The sequence below is a fragment of the Lissotriton vulgaris genome, chromosome 7 (genome assembly GCF_964263255.1).
Source record: "Lissotriton vulgaris chromosome 7, aLisVul1.2, whole genome shotgun sequence".
NCBI classification, from domain to species: domain Eukaryota; kingdom Metazoa; phylum Chordata; class Amphibia; order Caudata; family Salamandridae; genus Lissotriton; species Lissotriton vulgaris.
In genome coordinates this window covers 1,484,985,908-1,485,008,593 of record NC_141695.1, presented here as the reverse complement: position 1 = coordinate 1,485,008,593, position 22,686 = coordinate 1,484,985,908, and the positions used below count along the sequence as shown (strand labels likewise).

General features: G+C 44.3%; 1 protein-coding gene across 1 annotated transcript; it reads right to left on the bottom strand.

Moving 5' to 3' along the window:
- Nucleotides 1–705: 705 nt before the first annotated feature.
- On the bottom strand, nucleotides 706–12,412 carry DYNLRB1 (dynein light chain roadblock-type 1). The gene is made up of 4 exons (XM_086932289.1): nucleotides 12,178–12,412; nucleotides 6,046–6,121; nucleotides 3,676–3,843; nucleotides 706–3,060 (listed from the first exon to the last, which is right to left on the bottom strand). The coding sequence occupies exons 1-4, from the start codon at nucleotides 12,178–12,180 to the stop codon at nucleotides 3,017–3,019; spliced, it is 291 nt and encodes a 96-aa protein (XP_086788415.1). The 5' UTR covers nucleotides 12,181–12,412; the 3' UTR covers nucleotides 706–3,016.
- Nucleotides 12,413–22,686: the final 10,274 nt, after the last annotated feature.

The following is a 22,686-nucleotide window of genomic DNA, read 5'->3' as shown; positions in this document are numbered from 1 at the left end:
CCATGGTTTTAATGATTTTAGAACTTGCGCTTTTAATTATCTAATTGCACTTTTATTCAGCTTGGATGTCCTGAGCGAGCATGTAATCCCAGCTTTCCCTGCATCTCGATTAACATTGTCTCACAATAGATAAATTTGTGTGCGTTAGGTGTTAAATGCATTATGTACACGCCTAGCAATGCATTTCACTGGGGTTTTTATTTTTTAAGGTTTATTATTTTGGCCTCAAGTTTTTACTATTATTTCTACTATAGCATTATATGTATAAACTGTACTTTTAGGCATGATGGACCACAGTCGTTTTTTGTCTATAGTCAAGAGTTTGAACATTTGTTCTGAGTCTGCAGGCCAAGAGTGGATACTTCTATGAATATGTTATGCTTAGTATCTGTATATATATTTTCCCACTTTTATTGTACTGAGTTTCCTTTTATAATCATTTTATTTGTAGCACTTTTATGGCCATTGGCAGAAATAAAGCAAATAAATAAATATAGGCCTAGAATTGTACATAATTATGGCACTATCATGGTCTGGTCCTTGTAGACGTCTAATTCACATATTTTTGTTTCATTCTTGCTAAATATAACCAGTAAATCAGACAAATTAACATAAAACACAAAAAAAGTAAAGGATGCTCATAATCTTCATATAGTCAACATATTGTTCAAAATGATACTAAGAATACATTTCTAACCATAAAACTAGATATAATACGCAAAATGTTTATTAGAATCATACATCAGCATTTGCAGATTGCGAAAAAAGCATTAGATGTACCAAATTAGGAGCATCAAAAGTATCTCCGATCTGTGGCCTCTGGAAATAAATACAAGTAAAAGCAGCTTAAATTATGAAGCAGCCTCCCAGATTTATTGTAATTCTTTTTTGCTTATCTTACTAGTTTTTAGCCATATTTATTTTGTGTTCAATTGCTAAATATGGTTATTACTAGTACATTTCCACTTTTAGTAAATAAATTTGCGGTAACACATAGGTTTTAGCACTGTAAGCTGCCATATATAATACAACAATGCACCCATTAAAACATTATTACAGTACGAACCATCTACACACCTGTTATTTCAGAAAATTTTCCATGTTAGGTCTGGCTTTAGCCAAAACCTTTTGATTTTACTAAATGTGTGTATAATATTATATACACACAAACATACTAACGGGGGCTTTAAGCCTGCTCTCTTCAGCCATTGGCCTGTTATTGTGTCATTCAGATTTTCTTCTGCCTAGCAGTGCATACATAATGGAGCAATGGGTCGGCTCACTTCCACCATTAGCTAACTTCATTGTGAGTTATGCCATTCTGCCTTTTCACAAAGACAATGCCCACAAACAAAGTAGTTACCTGAAATGCCAAGGACTACTATGTCAAGGTGTGCATTTGGCAAAAAATAATATTAATAGTTGGCCATTAGCCAATATTTTACTTTTAGATAGATGATGGACCAGCAGCTTCTCAAACAATGACGTTGTACATAAGCATAACAAAACAAGCACTGGCAAATCCAAAAGGCTGGCGGCCAACACCAACCCCATTGGCTTTAGCTAATGCTGGTCTAACTTTTTGCTGTAAATCTACACATTGACAGTGTGGAAAGTCACTCAGAAGAAGACCTACTTTCTGTACATTCCAAAAAATTGGGAGCCTTAATTATAACCAACTAGTAAAGCCCAAGCTCAACTGCAGGCTGGATTGACAAGAGGATCATTTGTCTCTCCGACTTCATCACTCACTTCGTCAGAAAATGCAGAGTTGCTTTTTTTGCATTACTCCATGCCAATTGCAGGAAATAGTAAACATGTGCACATAAGCTGAATGGTTAGGAGAAGAGAGCAGTTTTACCAACCAACAAAGCAAACCAGTGAAAGCAAAGTTATTCCTAGAATGCCTTTTCACCTTCTAAAACTTAAAAACCACACCGATATATGTCATGGATAACTGGCCACTGGCCATGTTAAATATCGCAGTCGGCCTACGGGTTGTAGGCGCATAGCTGTGTCCTCTTCGTGCGCATTTACCTTGTGCAGACCACAAATACAAGAATTGTTCAATAAACCTTAAAAACCCGCAGCCCACATTCCTCAAATAATTATAACTCAGTATGTGTCAGTGGGCATTGAATTAATCCACTCTGTGTGTACATATTATGAAATCATTCAAGGTCGACAAACTAACATATGGGGAGTTGCAATAATTAAGAGGAATGTGATAAAAATGTGTTTCAGCCTTATAGTGAGATATCATATCCACAGTGGCCAAGTAAGTGGCATTCAAATTAATGTTTAAAGCACTTTTCACAGTCACCATTTGTCATTCTGCCAATATTTTAAATTACACAAGATGGGGCTCAATTAAATAGAAGGTCAAGGGAGGCAAACCACTGCAGTCTTTTACCCAATTCTCTCAATGAAATCTAGCCACGAATCAAAAAGAAACCCTCTTAGCCCCCAAGGAGCGTCTTTCAAACCTTTTGCACAGCCCCCTAACCCAGAAGGGTAAGCCACATGACCAGCAAGGAATGATCAAAATCTCTTGCAATAACACACTTATTTTAACATTACACTCAAAAGCACTTCCTCGCTGACGGAATGTGTGGCGGTGGCTGTGCAAAAAGCAAACATATAATATCCAGGCAAGAAAAGGAGTATCATCAAAATTAAGATCTAGCACAAAGTTATAGAAATGCACCGACCACAGTTTATTATCCTAAACAGAAAATTCAGGATTGACGCATGATAAAATCTGGACAAATATATAGGTTTAAATAACTTGTTTTATGAAAAGCATATTGCTCCTATGTCCATTTCTGTAGTTCAAAGGTGCTTTTGTTGTTTGGAGAATCTTGCAGGTTGGAGATGAATTTAGGCTTAAAGTTCTCGGCAAACAAAAGGAAGAGCAGGTTTTGCCCTTGACATCGGGATGGCTAAATGGGATTGATCCAAGTACTTTTTAGCGATTAAATAAAAGTTTTAGAAATCCATAGGGGAACAGTAAAGATTATTCACATGGGTTCTGGACGACAATCAGGAAGTAATCTTTATCTGAAAAGGCAAAAATACACATTAGGATATTCCATAGCTAGTTTCCCTCCATGGTTTTACACAGTAAACAAATGTAGCCATCAAGTCCTCAAAAAATCCTAATAATGTATAATCTAATCTCACTGGGCAAAGACGTGACCCATGGTACTGGACTGGGAGCAATACCACATGACCATTCAGACTGGGGTCTGACCCTACACTTGGGCAAAGGGGGTACCACTCCTAACTTTGGGCCATGTGATAACCAGAATTAACCCTTTAAATGTAAAAGTCAGTGAATGTCCAAAACTCCCAAGTACATAGTAATTCGGACACTGGTGTGGTACCAGTTGTGTGTCTATGAGCTGCTGTGTGTGCTATACCTGGTGCATGTTGGTTTTGTGTAGCCAGCACTACCACTAGCTGTCCTATAACAATTTGAATATTTGACAGAGGCTTGTACTTTGGATACCCATCTGTATGAGAGGTTTGGTAGAAATTATTCTGCACATGCTTTACCCATTTTATGCAAGTTCTGAAGCTGAAACCCTTTTCACTATATTAAAAAACGAAATCTTTATGCACTCCCAATGTCTGTTTTAATTGTCCTTCCCCTCATAACTTAGCTAAAGTTACCTGGTGCGACCATTATCTCATTTTTCTTGGACCGGATTCGCAGAAATGTGAGATCATTTTGGGGGTCTATATCTCGCACAGTGCTTCGAGCCTTCATTATGAGATTGTGCATTTGACCAGCATACTGTAAAGTGGTTGAATTGTCCATAGTACTTTTGATGGGAATTCCTGTGGGATGGAGAGAAAAGAATGATACAAAGACTACTTAAGCAACAACACTGTACAATATTTTCCTTACGAACTACATGACACCTCAAGACAATGCCATAAGCTTTATGGTCTTAAGAAACATTAACCTCCTCGTTCTACAGAAAATCTCTATTGTTAGTACAAGGCTGCACTAAATGACAGCAGGCAGTACGTTTCCTCCATCATATACCTGTTTCACTTGCCAAAACTTGTAAGCAAATTTGCTTTAATGCACTTGCCAAACTGTATGCAGTCAATATAATCTCCTTAGATAAAATCGAAATCTAAAGCTGCAGAAACGTTAATAGGTAGTAGGATCTTTTACCCTTTTTTTTAAGTTTGTGGCCAATGCAGTTGCCCAGTAACCTCTACCACCTATTCCTTGTATTCAAGTCAATAATGTCTCCCTTCGCCCTGTGTATGGGATTCCTTACACAGCTTTAACCATCATTCCCATGTTTCTTCATTCTTCCCAAAGCAGACTTAAGTGTGCCATTCTACTTTCCTCGTGAGTTGTATACTCTACTAAACACGGTATGGTGCATTTCCTAATACAGACTATCTCCCTCGTTCTTATATGCACTGCATTCACATCTCTATCATTCCTACTTCCTTTTGCTCAACTAGTCTCACCCAGTCTTTTACAGTTCTGCTTGACCGTTCCTACCCATAGCATCTAATCTATATTTCAGAGATCCTGTATAGCAACAACTTTCTATCGCTTCTTCTTGTTCACTACATTATCAGCTTTGGTAGTAGACAATCACCACAGGTCATGTAAGTTTCACCAGCATATTTTAACTGCTTCTCTTTGTTGCTACTTTGGTGTCCAGCTCACTATGGTTTCTTATATTTTCTGAAATTCTATTCTGCCACACAGTTAAAAGTTAAACGTTCCACTAGCAAAATATCCACTTTGCCATAGTGTTAATTCTGTCACCCTTTTTTGCCTTGCTTCCTATCAGCCCGGTTGGCTTCACTAGTGTAATTCCACTGATTCTAGGTCTCTCCTTAGGTCTTTGACATAGTTGAAGGTATATCTTTTATTAGTAGCATATTCTAACATATTCTGCTTTGTTACCACTTCTAGCTCTCATTCACAGTGCCCGCTCCGGTAGAATGTAAGACATTGTTCTGCATTCTGTCCATCAATTGTTCTTTTTGCATTTGTCATCCCGAGGGGGACAGGTATGCCAAGATGGGAGTCCCGTGCTTTCCATGTCACTGGAGTCAATCTATCCTGGCTGATGAGGGGTCAAACCCTGAAACTAGTCTTAGGATGCTTGTTTTCAGTCCAGGTGGACCTGGCCTGGCAGTTTGGGCTGGACTGTTCTCATTGGGCACAGGTCAAGACTGATTTGCATATGGCTGGGTCCAAATTGGAACGGCATGGTGAGCAAAACAACGATGGATTTAGGCCCAGATCTCTGTACTGGGGTGAATGTATGACATTGTTCTGCATTCTGTCCATCAATTGTTCTTTTTGCACTTTGCATTGGCAGCTATAATTCCCCACCTGTGTTCTACTGCACCCACAAGAGCTTTTTGTGGAGTAGTCATTCACCACATAAAAATACAAAAATTAAAAAGTGCACTATTTTCTTCCTCTGTGTTCCTGCCGTTCTCTCTGCGCTCTTTCCTGCACGGTCACGACCTCCACTGAATACATGTTTTTTTCTGCTTTTATTAGAGGCTGTTCAACTTCCTCTCTCATCAGCAACACTGTTGTCACACTTTTACTCATTCTTTCTAGGTCTGCCTTTATGTTAAGTGAGCTCCCTTTTGCATTATCAGGCCTAGCCTTAGGGTATCTCCTAGCCTCCAACACCCAATATCTTCAATGAACAGCATAATCCAGCTTCCAGAAACAAAGTGATGGCATGTACAAGATGCCACTGAGTCCCATTTTACAACTGCCTTATCCTTTGATGACTTGCCTTGTGTTTGCATTGTTCACTCCTTATATGCCTTTCTACCAAATTACATTTAATTCTCAAACATTTGCTCTGGATATTATACTCTGCTCCATGTTGGTATTTCTTCATTTAATTAGTTCTCCCCCATCTGATACTTTCTTCAAACACCCCAGTAAATTAGCATCAATCGGTCCTCCATATTATCTCAGTGTTTTTTAATTCTTACAAAGTGGATTTTAACAGCACTATTAGAAATACACCTCACCTTCACCATTGACAATTATAATTCCTTGTACTCCCTTCTGGCTCTGGATTCGCTTCAGGGTTTCTTCAACTTCAGCCTGGGAGATGGGAAAAAACCGAATTCACTGCATGTCTGTAACAAGAAACTTTTTACAAAAAAAAGGTACTGCATGACCATGAGTCTATTTAGCCCCCTTTAGGCGTTCTCTTTAATCTAAAAACAAAACATTGAATTGTAGCCCCAAAACAAGAATTACTGCTCAAAAAGCCTCCAATAAACCGTCCAGGCCAGGGTTCTGCACGGTTTTTAAAATATTTTTTTTATATTAGCAGAAGAGAAAGTTAACAATTTTATCATTAGAACATCTTGACAAATATTTCATCCCCATCTCTCCTACCAGAGTATTCAGGGAAGCAGAGGATTCATAGAGGGCATCAACAAACTATATACCACATCCTCATCATTTACAATATCAGGCAAATGCTTTACAACTGTGGTAAAGCACCTACTATTACCCAGAATCTATTGCCTTTTTTTCTTGCAAATTTCAAACAATTCACAACATTTTTGCTCTTAGTAGTTCTGTTTCACATTGACACAATAGGACTTTTGCAACTTGAGTAATCAACATTTACCATATCAAATGTGAGAATAGATTGTCCTGTTAAATTGATGGAATGCTTTGGATAAGTCTTTTTTGGGACGTTTTACATACAAATTTACAACCTCTTCCCCTTTCCCATCTCCCCCATCTCAAGGTCTTAAATACATCTCCACTGGCCTAATACAATGAGGACAGAGCACAGTTGTTGTACGAAAGGATCAATCACTCAGGATTTATAACGCTCTGTTAATCACCTGATAGGGTATCCAACTGCCTGCAGGTACCGTCAAGGCTCAGTAGAGCAGCCAGGTCTTGAGGGCCCTTCGGAAATCTGGGAGTGAGGTGATGGCCCGGAGCAGTGTGGGGAGGCTGTTCCATGTCTTTGCTGCTATGTAGGAGAAGGAGCATCCTCCAATTCTGCTTCGGTAGATGCGGGGAGTGTGGGCAAGTGATAGGGAGGCGGAGCGTATTGTTCTCAATGGTTAATGGAAGTTCATGAGGTGGGTAATGTAGGCGGGTCCTAGGTTGAGAAGAACCCTCTGTGGTGGGTCAGTAGCTTGAATTGCAATTTGTTCAATAAGGAAACTAGTGGAGTTGCCAAAGTTGGGGTGTGATATGGGTCTGTCAGGTGTGATCGGGGATGAGTCTGGCTGCGGCATTCTGTTTGGTTTGCAGTCTCTGTAGGTGGTGTGCGATGATTTCTACATAGAGGGCATTGCCATAGTCCAGTTGTCTGGTGATGAGGGCCTGTGTCACAGTGGGTCTCGTGTAGGAGTGGCCACATGAACATCTTACATAGCATGTGCAGAGTGATGAAGCATGCAGAGGACAAGGGGTTGGTCTGTGATTTCATGGTGAGCTTGTTATCAATCATAATTCCGAGGTTTCTGGTGTGGTCGGTGGGTGGGAGTCCAGGTCCGAGGATGGACGCCAGGAGTCGTTCCCTGGGTTGCTGCTACAGAAGATCAGAAATTCTGTTTTGTCCATGTTCAGCTTCAGGCAATTATCCCTTAACCATTACCCACGATTTGGGTGTTGTTGGCGTAGGATTTTATGTTGAGACAGTGAGATCTGGCGATGTTGGCTAGCGGGGTCATAGATGTGTTGAGTGCGTGGGGCTGAGGGATGAGACCTGAGGGACACTGCAGACAATATCCTTGGGTTCAGAGGTGAAAGGTAGTAGGCAGACTGTGTTCTACCGGTGAGAAAAGAAGTGATCCATCTGAATGCGTCCCCTTTGATGCTGATGTAGTGGAGTCTTTTGATCAGTGTGCGATTGGATACAGTGTTGAAGCCTGCTGAGAGGTCGAGGATGATCGGAACTGCTGTTTCTTCTGAGTGGAGGAGGATTCAGATGTCGTCAGTGGCTGCGATCAGCCTGGTCTTGGTGCAATGGGTTTCTGTGGAAGCTGGATTGGGAGGTGTTAAGTAGCTGGTTCTGCTCCAGGGGTGTCATGAGTTACAGGTTGTTGATCGTCTTAACCATTACTTTGGCTGAGAATTGGAGAAGGGAGATTGGACAGTAGTTTTTTAGTTCACCGAGGTAGGCATAGGATTTTCTGAGTAGTGGTCTGACTTTGGCGTGCTTCCAGGCATCGGGAAATGTTGCAGTGGTGATTGAGGTGTTGAGCAGGATGGTGAGCTCTTGGCCAATCCTCTGGTTTCTGAGGTTGAAGATATGGTGTGCGCATGAGTCTTTGGGTGCTCCTGAGTGGATGGGTTTCATGATGGAGTGGTCCTAGGTGGCCAGTTCATGTTCGTCTAGGTTCGAAGTTTCTGTATATGGTTGAGATTGTGTCGTGGAAGAAGTCTGCGATGTTGTCGCACAGCTCTTGTGATATTTTTGCTGATAGCCGGGTTGGAGAATTCCTTGATGATGCTTTAGAGTTCCTTGCTGTTGTTGGCACTGGCTTTGATGTGTGCTGCTAGGGCTGTCTTCTCTGTTGCCCTCCAGCAGGCGGTGGTAAATGTTGAGGGAAGTCTTGAAGGCTGCCCTGGCGGTGGTGTCTTCACTGGTGCACCATCGCCTCTCCAGCTGTTTGCTGTCATGTTTTGCTGTTCTTAGTTCTTGGGGGTACCAGCTGGCCATTTTGGAGGATCTTCTCTGCTTGTTGCAGGAAATGCTGTCTGCGCAGTTGGGGATCCATTCATTGACATTCTAAATTCCCTGTTCCAGGTTGGTGGTAGCAGCCGGCTTAAAGGTGTTGAGGGCATTAGTCCAGCTGGTCTCTGAAATGTTAGCCCAGTTGTGCTGGACATCTATGGGGTAGCGATGTGGGGGCCTGAGATACAGAAGTGAACAATGGCGTGACTGGTCAATGTGGGTTCTGTAACGTGGCTGTATTTGACGTGGTTCGTGGCTGTATTTGATGCAGTTGATGGGGGTGAAGATGGGGTCCATTGTGTGCTCTGCAGTGTGCATGGGGTCGAGGGCAATCTGGGTCAGTCCGAGGCCCTCATACTGTTGAGGTGTGCTGTGGTCACTGGGGTCAATGTGAAAGTTGAGGTCAGTGAGGAAGATGTAGTACTTGGAGTCCAGGGTTAAGGGCGCAATGAAGTCTGTGATGGTGTTGCAGACCCTAAAGCACAGGCCCGGAGGACGTTATGCGAAGGTGCCTCTGATGGTCTAGTCGTCAGTGAGGAGCGTACAGGTGAGGTGTTCCATGGGGGTTGTGGTAGTGTCTGTGGTGCACTGTATTGTCTCTGTGGGTGATAGCTGTTCCTCCACCTGGCTTGGTGGTGCGGTCCTGGTGGGTGATCTTAGCTCTGTCGGGGATTGCAAAGTCAATGTCCAGGGCCCATACAGGATTGGGTCAGGTCTAGTGTGGAAGAGGATGTCGAGTGCGAGGGTGGAAATCAGGTCCCATAGTTTGGTAGCGTGCTTGCACATAGAGCACATGAAAGGGGTAGGCAGTGGAGTTGGTGGGTCGCTTCTGGTGTGATTTGATGAGCAGTCGGTGTGGTGCTTTGCCGAAGGATGTTGGTGCAGGAGAAGGTGTGTCTGGAGCAGGAGAACAGTCCTTCCATAAAGTTTGGTGCAACTTGGTAATAGTGTTTGCTGGGTCGTTTGGTGTTCAGAGGGCGGTGGTGTTTTACCTGCGTAGGCCAGGGTCCTGGCGCTCGGAGCAGTCCAGGCACAGACAGGCTTGCCTTTGACACATCCTGCTGCAGTCTCCATTAAGTAGGTCCTGGAGGAGGGAGGGGAGCTGGGCGGAGCTAGATGTGAGGCAAGAGAACTGTGGCAGGGATCCGGGGGAAAAACTGGTGGTAAGAGTCGAGGATTAAGCATCGCCGATAATGGGCAAAGGAAAGGTAAAAAAAAAAAAAAAAAAACACAGCACAAATAGATAGAAGCACAAGAAAAAAGGAAAAGAGCAATAATCAAAGATAGAGAGAGAACCACACAAGAATGGGCAAAAGGAGGGAGAATGCACAGCTAGGCAAGCACTACAAGGGATGTGCACCAGAGTAGTAAAGCAGGGGAGGGGGGTGGCAGCACAATAGGAGAACTGGGACTGGGATTAAAGTAAAGAGGCCAAAACCAATTCAGTACCACTGGACTGGAAAAGACCCTGGCAGTATGCATAAACCACTGCGTAGTTAGGCTAAGTAGACCGAACGTGGCAGTAAGACCGTTTCAGGTAACTGCTCTCTCAGCACAAAAGAGGTAGAGTGTTCTTGGTTAAGCACGAAGTGATTTCTTTTGTTCGAAGGGCGCAAACTCCAACACAACCTGGACGTTGCACGATATTAAGTGCTTTCAATTCTTCAAACAGTTTCCATCTGGAAAATACAATGGTAAAGCCAGTGGCTCTCTGATTTTGACAAGGTGTTGTAATTTTTCCAATCATACGCCAGAAATAAAATGAAGTAAAGGAAACCTGACTGCCTAAATGTAGCTAGCAAATGCTTGCAATACAAAATGAATTGAAAAAATGTTATTAACTATTGCATATGATTTTAACAGCGCAGTTTGGTGCTTTCTTAAAAGAGATGTGAACTTAAAATGGGCCCAGAAAACCTTGTAAGTTTGAATGTGCATCACAAGAAAACACGATTCTTACGTCAAGGTAAAGTATATCGGAACATTAAAGATTAGACTTTTTTTTTTAGGAAAAGTAAACTGAACCTACTCTTACGGAGGTGATTGTCAATACCACCCACTACTTTACGTTTTTTAATCACACTTTAATTGAAAGAAAGCAATAATAATGTATCGGAAATACAAACACACAAAAATATAAGCCACGGATGCATTACGTCTCCACTAACAAGGAAAGTTTGCAAACACAACGCGTTGCACTGCTCCTAAAAGCGACGAGGTTGCCTTTAACGACAAGCTACAAAGGGAGTGGCAACCTGCCTGTTGGCAGGAAGAATACAAGCACGTTGGGTACTATGGCAACAGATTAATTACACGAAGGTTTTCTTATTGTAAGCAGTTTTAGCCACCAACTAACCAGTAACTAAGCAGTTTAATCGAACAAGCACTCACGAGGCAACATATTTACAGGATCTACGGAATACCCAAAAATATCAGAAGCACGAGAAAGCTTTTTTTAAAGGGCAGATCGAGCTCTAAGCAGGAAAAAATGCAGTTTTAAAGACACCTACCATTAATATTATGCTTTGTATTACTTATCTTTGATGTTTTGCTACTTGATATTTTGCTGTATCCTTTGTGACATACTTTCAATAAACTTACCCTTTGAAACTTAGACACATTTTTCAAATCCAACACAACATCGCCTACACCCTAAAAACACACACACAACGCCGTCAAAACATAAAACAAAAATGTGTCATTCGTTTTTGTGGATTTCAAGACGCATATTCTAAGATGTTTACCATTCGTAAGCCAAAAGTACAGTGAATACTGGTGACTATAAGCGTAATGTCTATGTATAGTGTAAGATTTCGATATTAATACAACACGCGCGTGGAAATGTTTCAGATTGGGAGTGTAAGGCAGGGCCAGGAACGGTTTGAAGGCTGTTAAGTAGTGGTCACTGACCAGTAGTCCGATGGTTTACGGTGCGTGGGTGGGATCAGAGATTGAGAGCATCAAAAACTAGGATCACAGTCGCCGTCTGCGATGGGAATGCCTGAAAACTGGGTGACCTCTTTACTACAACAGATAAAGTGTGTGTGTGTGGGGGGGGGGGGGGGGGGGGGGGCGCTTAGGTTGAAAATGTAAATTCCACATATCCCTGGGGAATAATAAAAGGTAGAAGAGGGTGATCAAAGAAACGACTGGATATGGCAGAAGGAAAGGACCCAGCCCCAAATCAGCATAAGCAATTCGTCGATTTTCTGACAGCTGGGTCCCAGCATCCTCATAGCGATAAATGTGGATCACCCATCAGTATGATGCGAAGGGAGACCATCGCTACCTCCAGTTAGCTACGTGAGAGACCCCCTGCTACGCGCCCAGTGTGCATCGATCACCGGCAGGCATTGCCTCTCTGTCCTGCACACACTGGATTCCGCCGAGTGGTTTAGCGGGTAGATTCAAGCCTTAACTAACGCTGCAACACCCGAGAACTTACCATGTCACCGAAGATGTAGTTACCTCTACAAAATTCTTTTCATCGACCAAACAGTCACAGAACCTGACGAGGCACCAGAGCATGCGCGTAAACGCCCTACTGCAACTAAACACGGCAAAGCCAACGATGCTTCGTCTTTTCGCTGTGGGCGGACCTATGTCCTCCAATAAACTTGAGTAGGCAGTTCAGGCAAAGAACCGGAAACAGGCTCTAGAGACTGCCTAACTCGGTGTGTAAACGAGGCGGCCATCTTTGCACTATGTACGTTTTCCATATAATTTATATAAATTGATATGTTTCCTAGCTTTGGTGTTAAAAAGGCTAGATTTGTATTAAAGACACGGAGGCGAGTATTTTTTGTCCTTTCTCACTGTTTATTAAATAGCAGCCAAGAAAAAAACAAACTACATTACCCAGAAAACCTGGATAAAGAAACTACCAACGATGACATCATGAAGGAAGCACCAATAGTACCTTGTGTAACCCCTAATGCTTACCTTGACTGAAAGCAGCAAGAGTTATGTTATATTCTACTTATGGTATATTTCTATGCATGCTTATATCCACGTCATGCTTTCTAGTGGGATGCCTCTGCACTGTTATTCATGATGGAATGTTGGGTGGAGGTTGAAAGATAGCCACAGTTATGATGGGGCTGAGCTGCCTGCTGGCTGCTCCTGGTGGGACTAGATCTTGACTTGTTCCTAACTATTTACCATCAATAAATCCTCTTTAAAATACCTCCACTTGCCTGGACTAAATTACTACATTTTGATGGCGACGATTTGAACTTGGTAAATACAACGATTTCAAAAGGGTCCAAGGGATATAAGATTTAAAGACCCACACCTGGTTTTATCCCCAGCTCCTACTCAATGTGCAACATCAGAAACACAGGGGGTCTGCCAGCTAACTATTAAAGCTACACTGTCAAATACTGAGTCGACTAGATCTCAGAGTGTATACATCATAAAGACAGTATGTTGTGTGAAAAATTGAGATGGATTGACTTAACATGCAAAAAAGACCGATGCATTACAGAATATTCATAAATGGCTAACCAGTCCAAAAACATTCATATAGGGTTTCCATCAAAAGAGACTTAATGATCAGCCATATCATCTGGCCAAACCCTAGTGTGGAAGGCTAGTCCCCTGATCATAGGGACAAGACCGCACATTGTCGATGTTTTGGGGTTTGGTCCAACATCATAAATGAAACCTCCATAATGATTGATCTTTGATGGAAAAAAGACAGGTGCAACAGAACAAAAAAGTGTGACTTACCCTCCGACTCACTTACACTACAGTGAATCCTGTGAAGGAAAGCATGACATAATTAACATTATCTTAAATGCACCAGTCTCCAATGACATGTAACCATCCATATAAACCAACAATGTTTCTATTTTCCATTATTTTGTTTATGGTGAAGGTGGTGATCTATTTGTCTCACAAACTTGGAGTGCAACAAGTATAAGAGCAGAGGCCCTGATGAATGCCGAGGGATTGAATACCCACTAGGCAGAAACATGTTGGCCCATTTATAGGCAGATATTTGTTACTGTCCTCTTGCACTGTTCTGTTTTTAATTAGGAGGCATGTCATGTCCATAGAATAAAGTTGTTACAAGGAGGGCATTCCATCCTATTTTAAGTCACACTTTTTTGTTCTGTTGCACCTGCCTTTTTTCCATCAAAGATCAATCATTATGGAGGTTTCATTTATGATGTTGGACCAAACCCCAAAACATCGACAATGTCCCTATGATCAGGGGACTAGCCTTCCACACTAGGGTTTGGCCAGATGATATGACTGATCATTAAGTCTCTTTTGATGGAAACCCTATATGAAGGTTTTTGTACTGGTTAGCCATTTATGAATATTCTGTAATGCATCAGTCTTTTTTGCATGTTAAGTCCATCCATCTCAATTTTTCACACAACATACTGTCTTTAGGATGTATACACTCTGAGATCTAGTCGACTCAGTATTTGACAGTGTAGCTTTAATAGTTAGCTGGCAGACCCCCTGTGTTTCTGATGTTGCACGACGATTTGAACTTACCCTCTACGTGCTCAACTGGTGTTTCAGCGTCACTTCAGCTTCTCTCTATACTTTCAACTCAAGACTTCAAGAAGCAAGAATCAAGAAACAAGAAGGCAAGTGGTTTAATATCTTTATCTTCCATATTCAAAGAAGGCTCTGGCACCAAGCCCCACCAGTGACCTATTCACCGGTCGCCCCCACCTTCTACGTGCCAGATTCCTATCCAACAGTCTAAATTTTTGGATATATCAAATACTTTTCAAAGATTTCTATTTTCATTCAATTCTACTAAGACAACTATTCTTCAAACACGGTAACAATTTTTCTTTAGCGACAGTTAAGCTGACCGCACTCTGTCTCACTGTTTTGTGGATGAGATTACAAGGAACTGAGCATAGCTGAAGGCGAGTGTTTAACTTGATTTTTTTCTATAAAGTCATAATACTTCGCAGCCTATTTCAGCATAAGTGGAATATTTGTGAATTAAAAAGTCGAGTGACTAAGTAATGAGCAGCTGAATGGAAATCAAACTCTCAATGGATTACTAAGCAGCTCTCCAGCAATCGTGAAAGAAATGAGCAGCTAAGTGAGAAGGCAATTCAAAATTTGCAAACATTCGTGACAAGAATTTTCAATTCTATTAAGGACTAGGAGGCGAGGATTATGCTTTCTCATTTCTTTAATGAAATGCTCAGCAGCCAATAAAAAACAACCAAAAAACTACATTTCCCATGAACACTAGGGAATGACCATAGAGAGTATCGTATAAAAGGTCCCAACATTAGTCCTTCTTCCTCTTTCTTTGTGGAAACAGATCCAGTTCAAAATAAAATCCCATGTAAATCAATAATAACAACTCCAAACATGCTGCAGAAATCCAAAGAATCCTGAAGTAGGCAACAGAAGAACTGTGGGTCCAGAAACCAGGAGGAGAACGACACTCCGGAGGAGGACGGGTAACATCACTTCGGATCTGAACCTGAAAAAGACACAGAGCCGTAACATCCAAATAGTGCAAGAGAGTTAAATGCAATCCAGGGGGGGGGGGGGGGGGAAACAAGGAGTAATATGTTTGCAATGTCATTTAAACAGATTACAATACATCATCATGCAGATAAGAACAATGGGTGGGATAATCCTCGCCTCCTAGTCCTTAATAGAATTGAAAATTCTTGTCACGAATGTTTGCAAATTTTGAATTCTATGTCAGGACAGGAGGCTCCGATTATGCTTTTTTAAAGCTGATCCACCACCACAGAAGCAACACTATCAATAGGTTTATAATAAAACGTCTTGAAAACAGAATCAGAAGACCAATCTGCGGCCTTCATAATGTCAAACAGTGTAACACCCATGGAAAAAGCTTTAGAGGCCATTGCCCCTCGTGCAGAATGCTCACCAAACACAGACACATCAAGGCCCGCCTCGGACATAAGCCACCGCACCCAGCGCGCCAGAGTAGCTGGAGTGACAGGGCGAAATGGTTTCTGTAAGGCAATCAACAGTTGACCCTGCATGTCCGAACGGAAAGAAGCAGTACTCACCTCATAATCCTTAAGGCATTGTACAACGCAAAGGTTGGGACGAGCGGGAAAAGAAGGATACGTAATGGAAGTCGTATTAGATTTAGTCCGCCTAGAAAGACGAAAAGTAACACCCACAGGAGTGAAACTGCGACCCGCAAGATCCAAAGCGCGGACATCCGACACACGCTTGCAAGAAACAAGGCATAATAACATTGTCAATTTAGCAGACAACTGTTTACGGGATAACAAGAGATTCGAAGGCCAAGCCTCCAAGAACCTTAGAACAACAGAAACATCCCATAAAGAGACATATTTAGGTGTGGGAGGTTTCGAAAAACGAATTCCTTTAAGTAATCTGGAAATAAAGGGATGCTCACCCGCAGGTTTGCCATCAATCTGGATGTGGCCAGCTGAAATCGCAGAACGAAAACTATTGACCGTCCTATAAGCCAGACCTGAGGTGGCCAGGGACGCCAAAAAATTAATGATCAGACTGATATCCGCTGAAACGGGATCAACTTCCCGTTGAGCACACCAATCACACCATCGCTTCCAAGCCCCTTTATATCGTTTGTGAGTATTGGGAGACCATGCCTCACTAAGGAATTTGGAAGCGTCGCTAGAAATGCCTGGGATCGTCCAGCGATCCCCGAGATCCGCCACGCCAGCAGCTGAAGAGAGCCGGACAGAATCAGGGGATGCGGATTTCCGAGAGGATCCAGCAAAAGATTCCATTGCTGGGGAAGAATGAGCGGCGAAGCGCAACACATTTCCAGGAGAACCGGGAACCACGCTTGAGCCCTCCAGAGAGGAGCAATCAGAATCAGATCCGCTCGAAATCGTTTGGTGTAAGCCAGAACTCTGGGGATCATCAGGAATGGGGGAAAGGCATAGCACAGAGTCGATGGCCACTGCGGAAGAAAAGCATCCGTGGCCAGAGCTAGAGGGTCCGGTCTCCAACTGTAAAATCGAGGGAGTTGCGCGTTGAGGCGAGAGGCAAACAGATCTAAATGACACTGCCCCCCCCGCCGAAGAATGGCACGGAACACTCGAGGGTGAAGCCTCCAGTCGCTGAAATCCCGAAGATGCCTGGAGTGCCAAACCGCAATCTGATTGTTGCAACCCGGAAGATACTCCACAATAACAGTGATCTTCCGCTGCAGACAAAAGTGCCAAAAATCCTTGGCTATCTCCGCCAACACCTTGGACCGAGTCCCGCCCAGCTTGTTGACATAGCGGACTGCGGACACGTTGTCCATCCGGAGAAGAATGCAGCAACTTGTTTGAAGGGGAGAGAAACACTTGATCGCAAACTAACCCGCTAGAAGTTCCAGACAGTTTATGTGGAGAGACAACACCTAAGGGGACCAACGACCCCCCATCGAGACAGACCCGCAACGGGCTCCCCAACCCCACCGACTGGCATCGGATTCTATCACCAGTTCCGGCGACGCACCGAACAGGGCCCGACCATTCCAGGCCTCCATGTGGTCTAACCACCATCGCATCTCCCACCTCACTTCCTCCGTAAGAGGAATCTGGTCCGAGTATCTGAGACCTTTCCGGAGATGCTGGATTTTCAGCCGTTGCATCGCTCTGTAATGTAGAGGACCTGGAAAGATCGCCTGAATGGAAGATGCCAACAGACCTACTACACGTGCCAACGATCTCAATGACACAGTCTGTCTGGAAATAACAGATGTCAATTCCCTCTTGATGTAACGCATCTTCTGGCCGGGTAAGAGAAGCTGGCAAGCAACTGAGTTGATCTGGAAACCCAGGAAATCTATAGATTGGGTCGGATCCAAAACCGATTTCTGAACGTTGATCAGAAAACCGAGAGACTGTAAAAGATCGATGGACCACTCCAGATGCTGCAGAAGTTTGAGCGGACAATCCGCCATAAGGAGAATATCGTCCAGATAAATAATCAATCTGACCCCCATAGACCGCAGATGTTCCACAACCGGTCTTAGTAGTTTCGTGAAGCACCATGGTGCCGACGAGAGGCCGAACGGGAGAACCTGATATTCGTACCAAACTCCCTGCCACTGAAACTGGAGAAAACGATGATGAGGTCTGTAGATTGGAATCGACAGGTACGCATCCTTGAGATCTAGGCGGACCATCCAGTCCCCTTCGCGCAGGAGATTCCTCAAGAGATGGATACCCTCCATCTTGAAATGCCGATAGACTACCCCTCCGTTGAAGTCTTTCAGGTTGAGAACCAAGCGGGACCCGCCTCCTTTCTTCTCGACCAGAAAGACTGAGCTGGCAAACCCCGTCGGATGAGGGACGGTTTGAAGAATTCCCCCCTTCTTGAGAAGGGCGTCGATTTCGCCGGAGAGACAAGCTTGATCCTGAAGGGAAAAATGTAAACAAGGGGGAGGACGGGTCTGATGCATAGGGTGATAAAACTCTATCTTGAACCCTTGAACGGTTTCTAGCACCCATGCATCGCTGGAGATCATGCGCTAATTTTTGAGAAAAAATTGAATGCGACCCCCCAACATCACATCGCATGCACGAATCAGGCTCACCTGCAGAGTTGGAATCCTGGAAGTGTCCTTGCTGTCCACCGGAACGGCCTTTGCCATACTGGCCCTTTCCTTTTCAGGAGGGGTAAAAGTTGGCCCTGGTGGAATATCCAGCGTCGTATGTTCCTCCTCGCTGAGAGGTGTTACCTCCCTGGGACTGGTGAGCGGAACCACGGCCGAACGAGCGTCCCCGATTTCGTCCGGCCTTTGCAAAAACCGGACGCATAGCTCGGCGAAAGGAGGCCTGTGCCTTGTCAATACCACTGAAGGTGGAGACAAACCTTGTGAGTTCTTTTAGGAAAGGCTGACCAAATAAAAGACCTTGTGCCTCGGGACCAGACTCCGAAGCTGCCAGTTCGGACAGTTTAGGATCCAGCTTCAAAAGGATTGACCTGCGACGTTCAGCAGACATAGCGCAATTGGCGTTCCCCAATTGGCAGATCGCCCGTTGGGCCCACTCAATTAACTCGTCTGGGTCCACAAGGGCCGAGGCCTCCTTCGCCTTAAAGCCCAGATCTAGAATCTTGGTGAGAGGTCCAAGGAGGTCCAGCAACTTGTCTTGACAGGACCGCCAAGATCTGTCAAGGCCCTTCTTCGGGTCCTTTGCATATTTTTTCAAATACGTGACCATCATGGGGTCAACCTCCGGAGTTTCGGCCAAATGGTCCGACAGGTCAGGTCTCGGGCACTCAGAACGCAACCTAGCACAAACCGAGGCCTCAAAAGGTTGCCGAATGTGCGCCTGAATATAGGCGGCCACAGCAGGCGAAGGCAGCCAGGATGATGAATTCGGATGAACTATATCCGCTGGTTCAAAATTGAGTACAGGAGGACGTTCTGGGGCGTCCATAAAATGCTATTTACAGACACGCTTTTTTGGCGGGGGAGAAGCATGGTCCGAAGAGGCGGAAGACTGAGCGTTGTCTGACTCGGTATCATGAAGCGCAGAAGTAGTGGAAGGCGCAGCCGCCAAGGTCTTAGCCAGTCTCTGGAAGTCAGTTTTATGGGGATTAACTGGTGACTTCGCAGTTTTCTTAGAAGCAGGCAGCCAACCCTGCTGCTGTGCATACATATATAAATGATGCTTTAGAGGATTAATTGCACGTACCAGTGCTTTGTTAACCGACTGTTGGACACCTTTATCTAATTGTTCCACCAAATTATGCTCCAATGAGCCTTCATCCTCATCCCCATAGTAGTAGTCATCATCTGCGTCGTAGTAATCAGCCATTCTACACAAGGGTAGAAAAATAATGCCCACAAGACGACTACAGCAATATTGAGTGTCAAAACACAAGTCAAGGGGGAGTGTTAGAACCCCACAGCAGGCTTTGATAAGAAGCAGGTACAAACCTGACTTCAAAAAAGAGTTCAAGCGTGGAGGGTGCCAAAGCCTGCGCAGCTCAGAAACACTCTAGGCAGAGCCTATGCGACAATGTTGCAACCGAAGCCTTCACCAGACTCCAGTGTCATACGGGGTTAATAATTTGGAGACAGGCTTTGGGCAGGGACGCCTAAACGACCGTCATCACTCAACCAGCGCTGAGGAAACCCCAGAAACTGGAAACAAGGCAGCGCGCATGCGCGACCGCCGCCTGTCAGCCAAAGACCGTCTCGAGAGCGCTCGCGCTCTCCCAACAAGACGGAAACCCCTGCTACCGCTCCACAAGAGTCCGCGAGCAGCTAGCAAGCGCCCGGACCGACAACGGAGGTAAGACACACGCTCCAAAGACAAAACAAAGCTGCGCGCCGACAGCAAGGCAAAACACACACGAAGAGACGGAGTCCGAGAGCTCCAATGAGTCGGAAACACAACGCGCTACTGCAAGACGTGAAATACAAATAAGCCAACACAGCAAAACAGTAAGCAATTAGCAATACTAGGCATAAAGATATAAAGCACTTAACTGGCTGCGGAGCAGCAAAGAAAGAGGAAGAAGGACTAATGTTGGGACCTTTTATACGATACTCTCTATGGTCATTCCCTAGTGTTCATGGGAAATGTAGTTTTTTGGTTGTTTTGTATTGGCTGCTGAGCATTTCATTAAAGAAATGAGAAAGCATAATCGAAGCCTCCTGTCCTGACATAGAATTGGCTGTGCCCTGTTAATTATCTCAAAACGGTGTTTGTATACAGCGTGTTGTTCCGCCCCTGCAATATTTCACTACTCTCTGTGTGCTGATTCTCTACCTTCCTTAACAAGATTCTCATTCAAAAGTGCTGCGTTCTTCACAAGCAGTTTTGACTGTCATTGTGAGCACTGAGTCACTGCCATCTACTGGAGGTTATTTTATTGCAGCAGGAATTATCGAAGTTAGCACGCAGATTACCTCTTTTGTTTATAGCTCAAAGATGGAAGGTACAGATTTAGATTTACATGGACAGTAAATACTTGGATTTTATTGTTTTACATTTTCTAAGACAGTTAACTGTTACCTTCCAGTTCAAATATCGTCTCGAGATTTCCACAGAGCGCGCACAGAGGGCTCGCGCTACACTCCTTCCATGCCTCGAGCTTTGTTGCTCGTCACAAGAGTCTCTGCACAGTTCATGTCGGGAGTTCCACTGCTTCTAGGACGTGGTGGGAGTGTGTAAGAGCACGCACCTGCCGAGAGCCACCCGGTTTTAGCGAAAGAAGACGTGATACTATCTGCAGTTTCATAATTCTATGTCAGGACGGAGGCTCCGATTATGCTGTCTCATTTCTTTACTACCAAAAATTACAGCAGCCAATCACAATAGTAAAGAAAAACAATAAACTACATATCCCATGAACCCTTAGGATACCATAGAGTAGGTGTAGTATAAAAGGTATCCGAGAGGACAGTCCTTCCTCTTTCTTTGCTGCTCCGCAGCCAGTTAAGTGCAATTTTGATTTATTCCTTGCGCTTTGTGCCTTAATCTTTGCGCTTACGGTATTTTTGGCTAAAATATTTGCGTGCTTGCTCTGCTACCTTACTGTGTATGTTGTAGCCGATTGCTTTTGTCGCTTGAGTTGTAGCGCTTGCCTTCGCGCTGGTTTTGCCTTGGGGGCGTGTGGTCACCCCCCGCATGCGGGCTTGCTCTTCTGCGCCTGTTTTCCAGTTGTGGAGTGGGAGTGGGAGCTGAGAGACGCGCGTTCCTCGCGCGTCTCTCATTTTCAACCGGCTTTTGTCCTTCGGTGTCGCGCATGCGCAGTACCTTCGTCTCGCGCTTCAGGCGACCGTCGGTACTGCGCATTTCTTGCATTCCTGGTGTTCATGAGGAGGAATAGCAGCGCTTCTACGAACTTCTCTCAGAGGACATCAAAATCGGCTTTCTAAGCCTCTGCCCACCTGCCGGCTGTCAGGCTCCAGACGCCCTTTTTGTCAGTGAGGACTGAGGGTTGTAAAATTTAAAGTAGGCTTTGCCTAGAGTGCTACAAGCCCTCCCTCCACATTCAATTGTTCATTCAGGTCAGATTTTTCTAGCCTGAGGCTTGTTTTTGGGGTCGCACTCCCCCTGAATACCCTAAGGGTGTGAATTTTCAGTCTTTTCCTCTGTGGGCTATTTACTATTCTTTGTTTACCAAAGATGGGAGATTATTATGAAGAGGAGGGCTTCTACCATGGTGAAGAGGAACCTTCTGGTTCCATGGATATGGAGTATGAGGGTCAAACTTTCCATTCCAATCTTGTTCCTTTCCAGTTACACCTCGCAGAATATGCATCTACGCAGGGATGGTTGCCGCCTTCTGGGCGTTCCTCTAGATCTCCCAAGAATCCGCATGTAGCGGACTTTGTTAAGCTGGCGCATTCTCTGGCTGCACCCAAGTCCTCTAAGAAGGGGAAACGCTCTAAAAAATCTTTCAATCCTTCCCCTTCCACTTCTGACTCCTCTGACTCTACGTCTTCTGAATCCGAGGCGCCCCCTCCTAAGAAGAAAGCTTGTAAAGAGCACTTTGTTGATGCCCCGCATAAGCCTCCGGTGCTAGATTTTGAGCCCACTGAAATTGTGCATCCTAATTCTTCAGCCTGGTTGCTTTCCCCTGAGGTGGCTGCTTATGTTCAGACTAATATCAGGCGATCTTTTGCCAGTACCGTGCGAGCACGTTTAAGATCTGAGTGTCCCCGTCCTGATCTGTCCGACAAGTAAGCGGAGACCCCTGAGGTGGACCCTACAATGGTAACTTATTTACGGAAGTATTCCAAGGATCCTAAAAAGGGTCTCGACAGGTCATGGAGATCCTGTCAGGATAAGATGCTAGATCTTCTTGGCCCCCTCACGAAAATTTTGGTTTTGGCTTTTCGAGCAAAAGACACTGACGCCCTGATTGATCCAGAGGAGATGGTAGGTTGGGCTCAGCGGGCTATATGCATGCTTGGTAATGCTAACTGCGCCCTAAATAGTGAACGCTGTCGATCAATACTCATGAAGCT

Coding starts and splice junctions, on each gene's coding strand:
- DYNLRB1 (XM_086932289.1), bottom strand. Junction 3,844..6,045: donor TATAATTGTCAATGGTGAAG/GTGAGGTGTATT, acceptor TCCATCCCACAG/GAATTCCCATCAAAAGTACT. Junction 3,061..3,675: donor TGAGATAATGGTCGCACCAG/GTAACTTTAGCT, acceptor TTGCCTTTTCAG/ATAAAGATTACTTCCTGATT.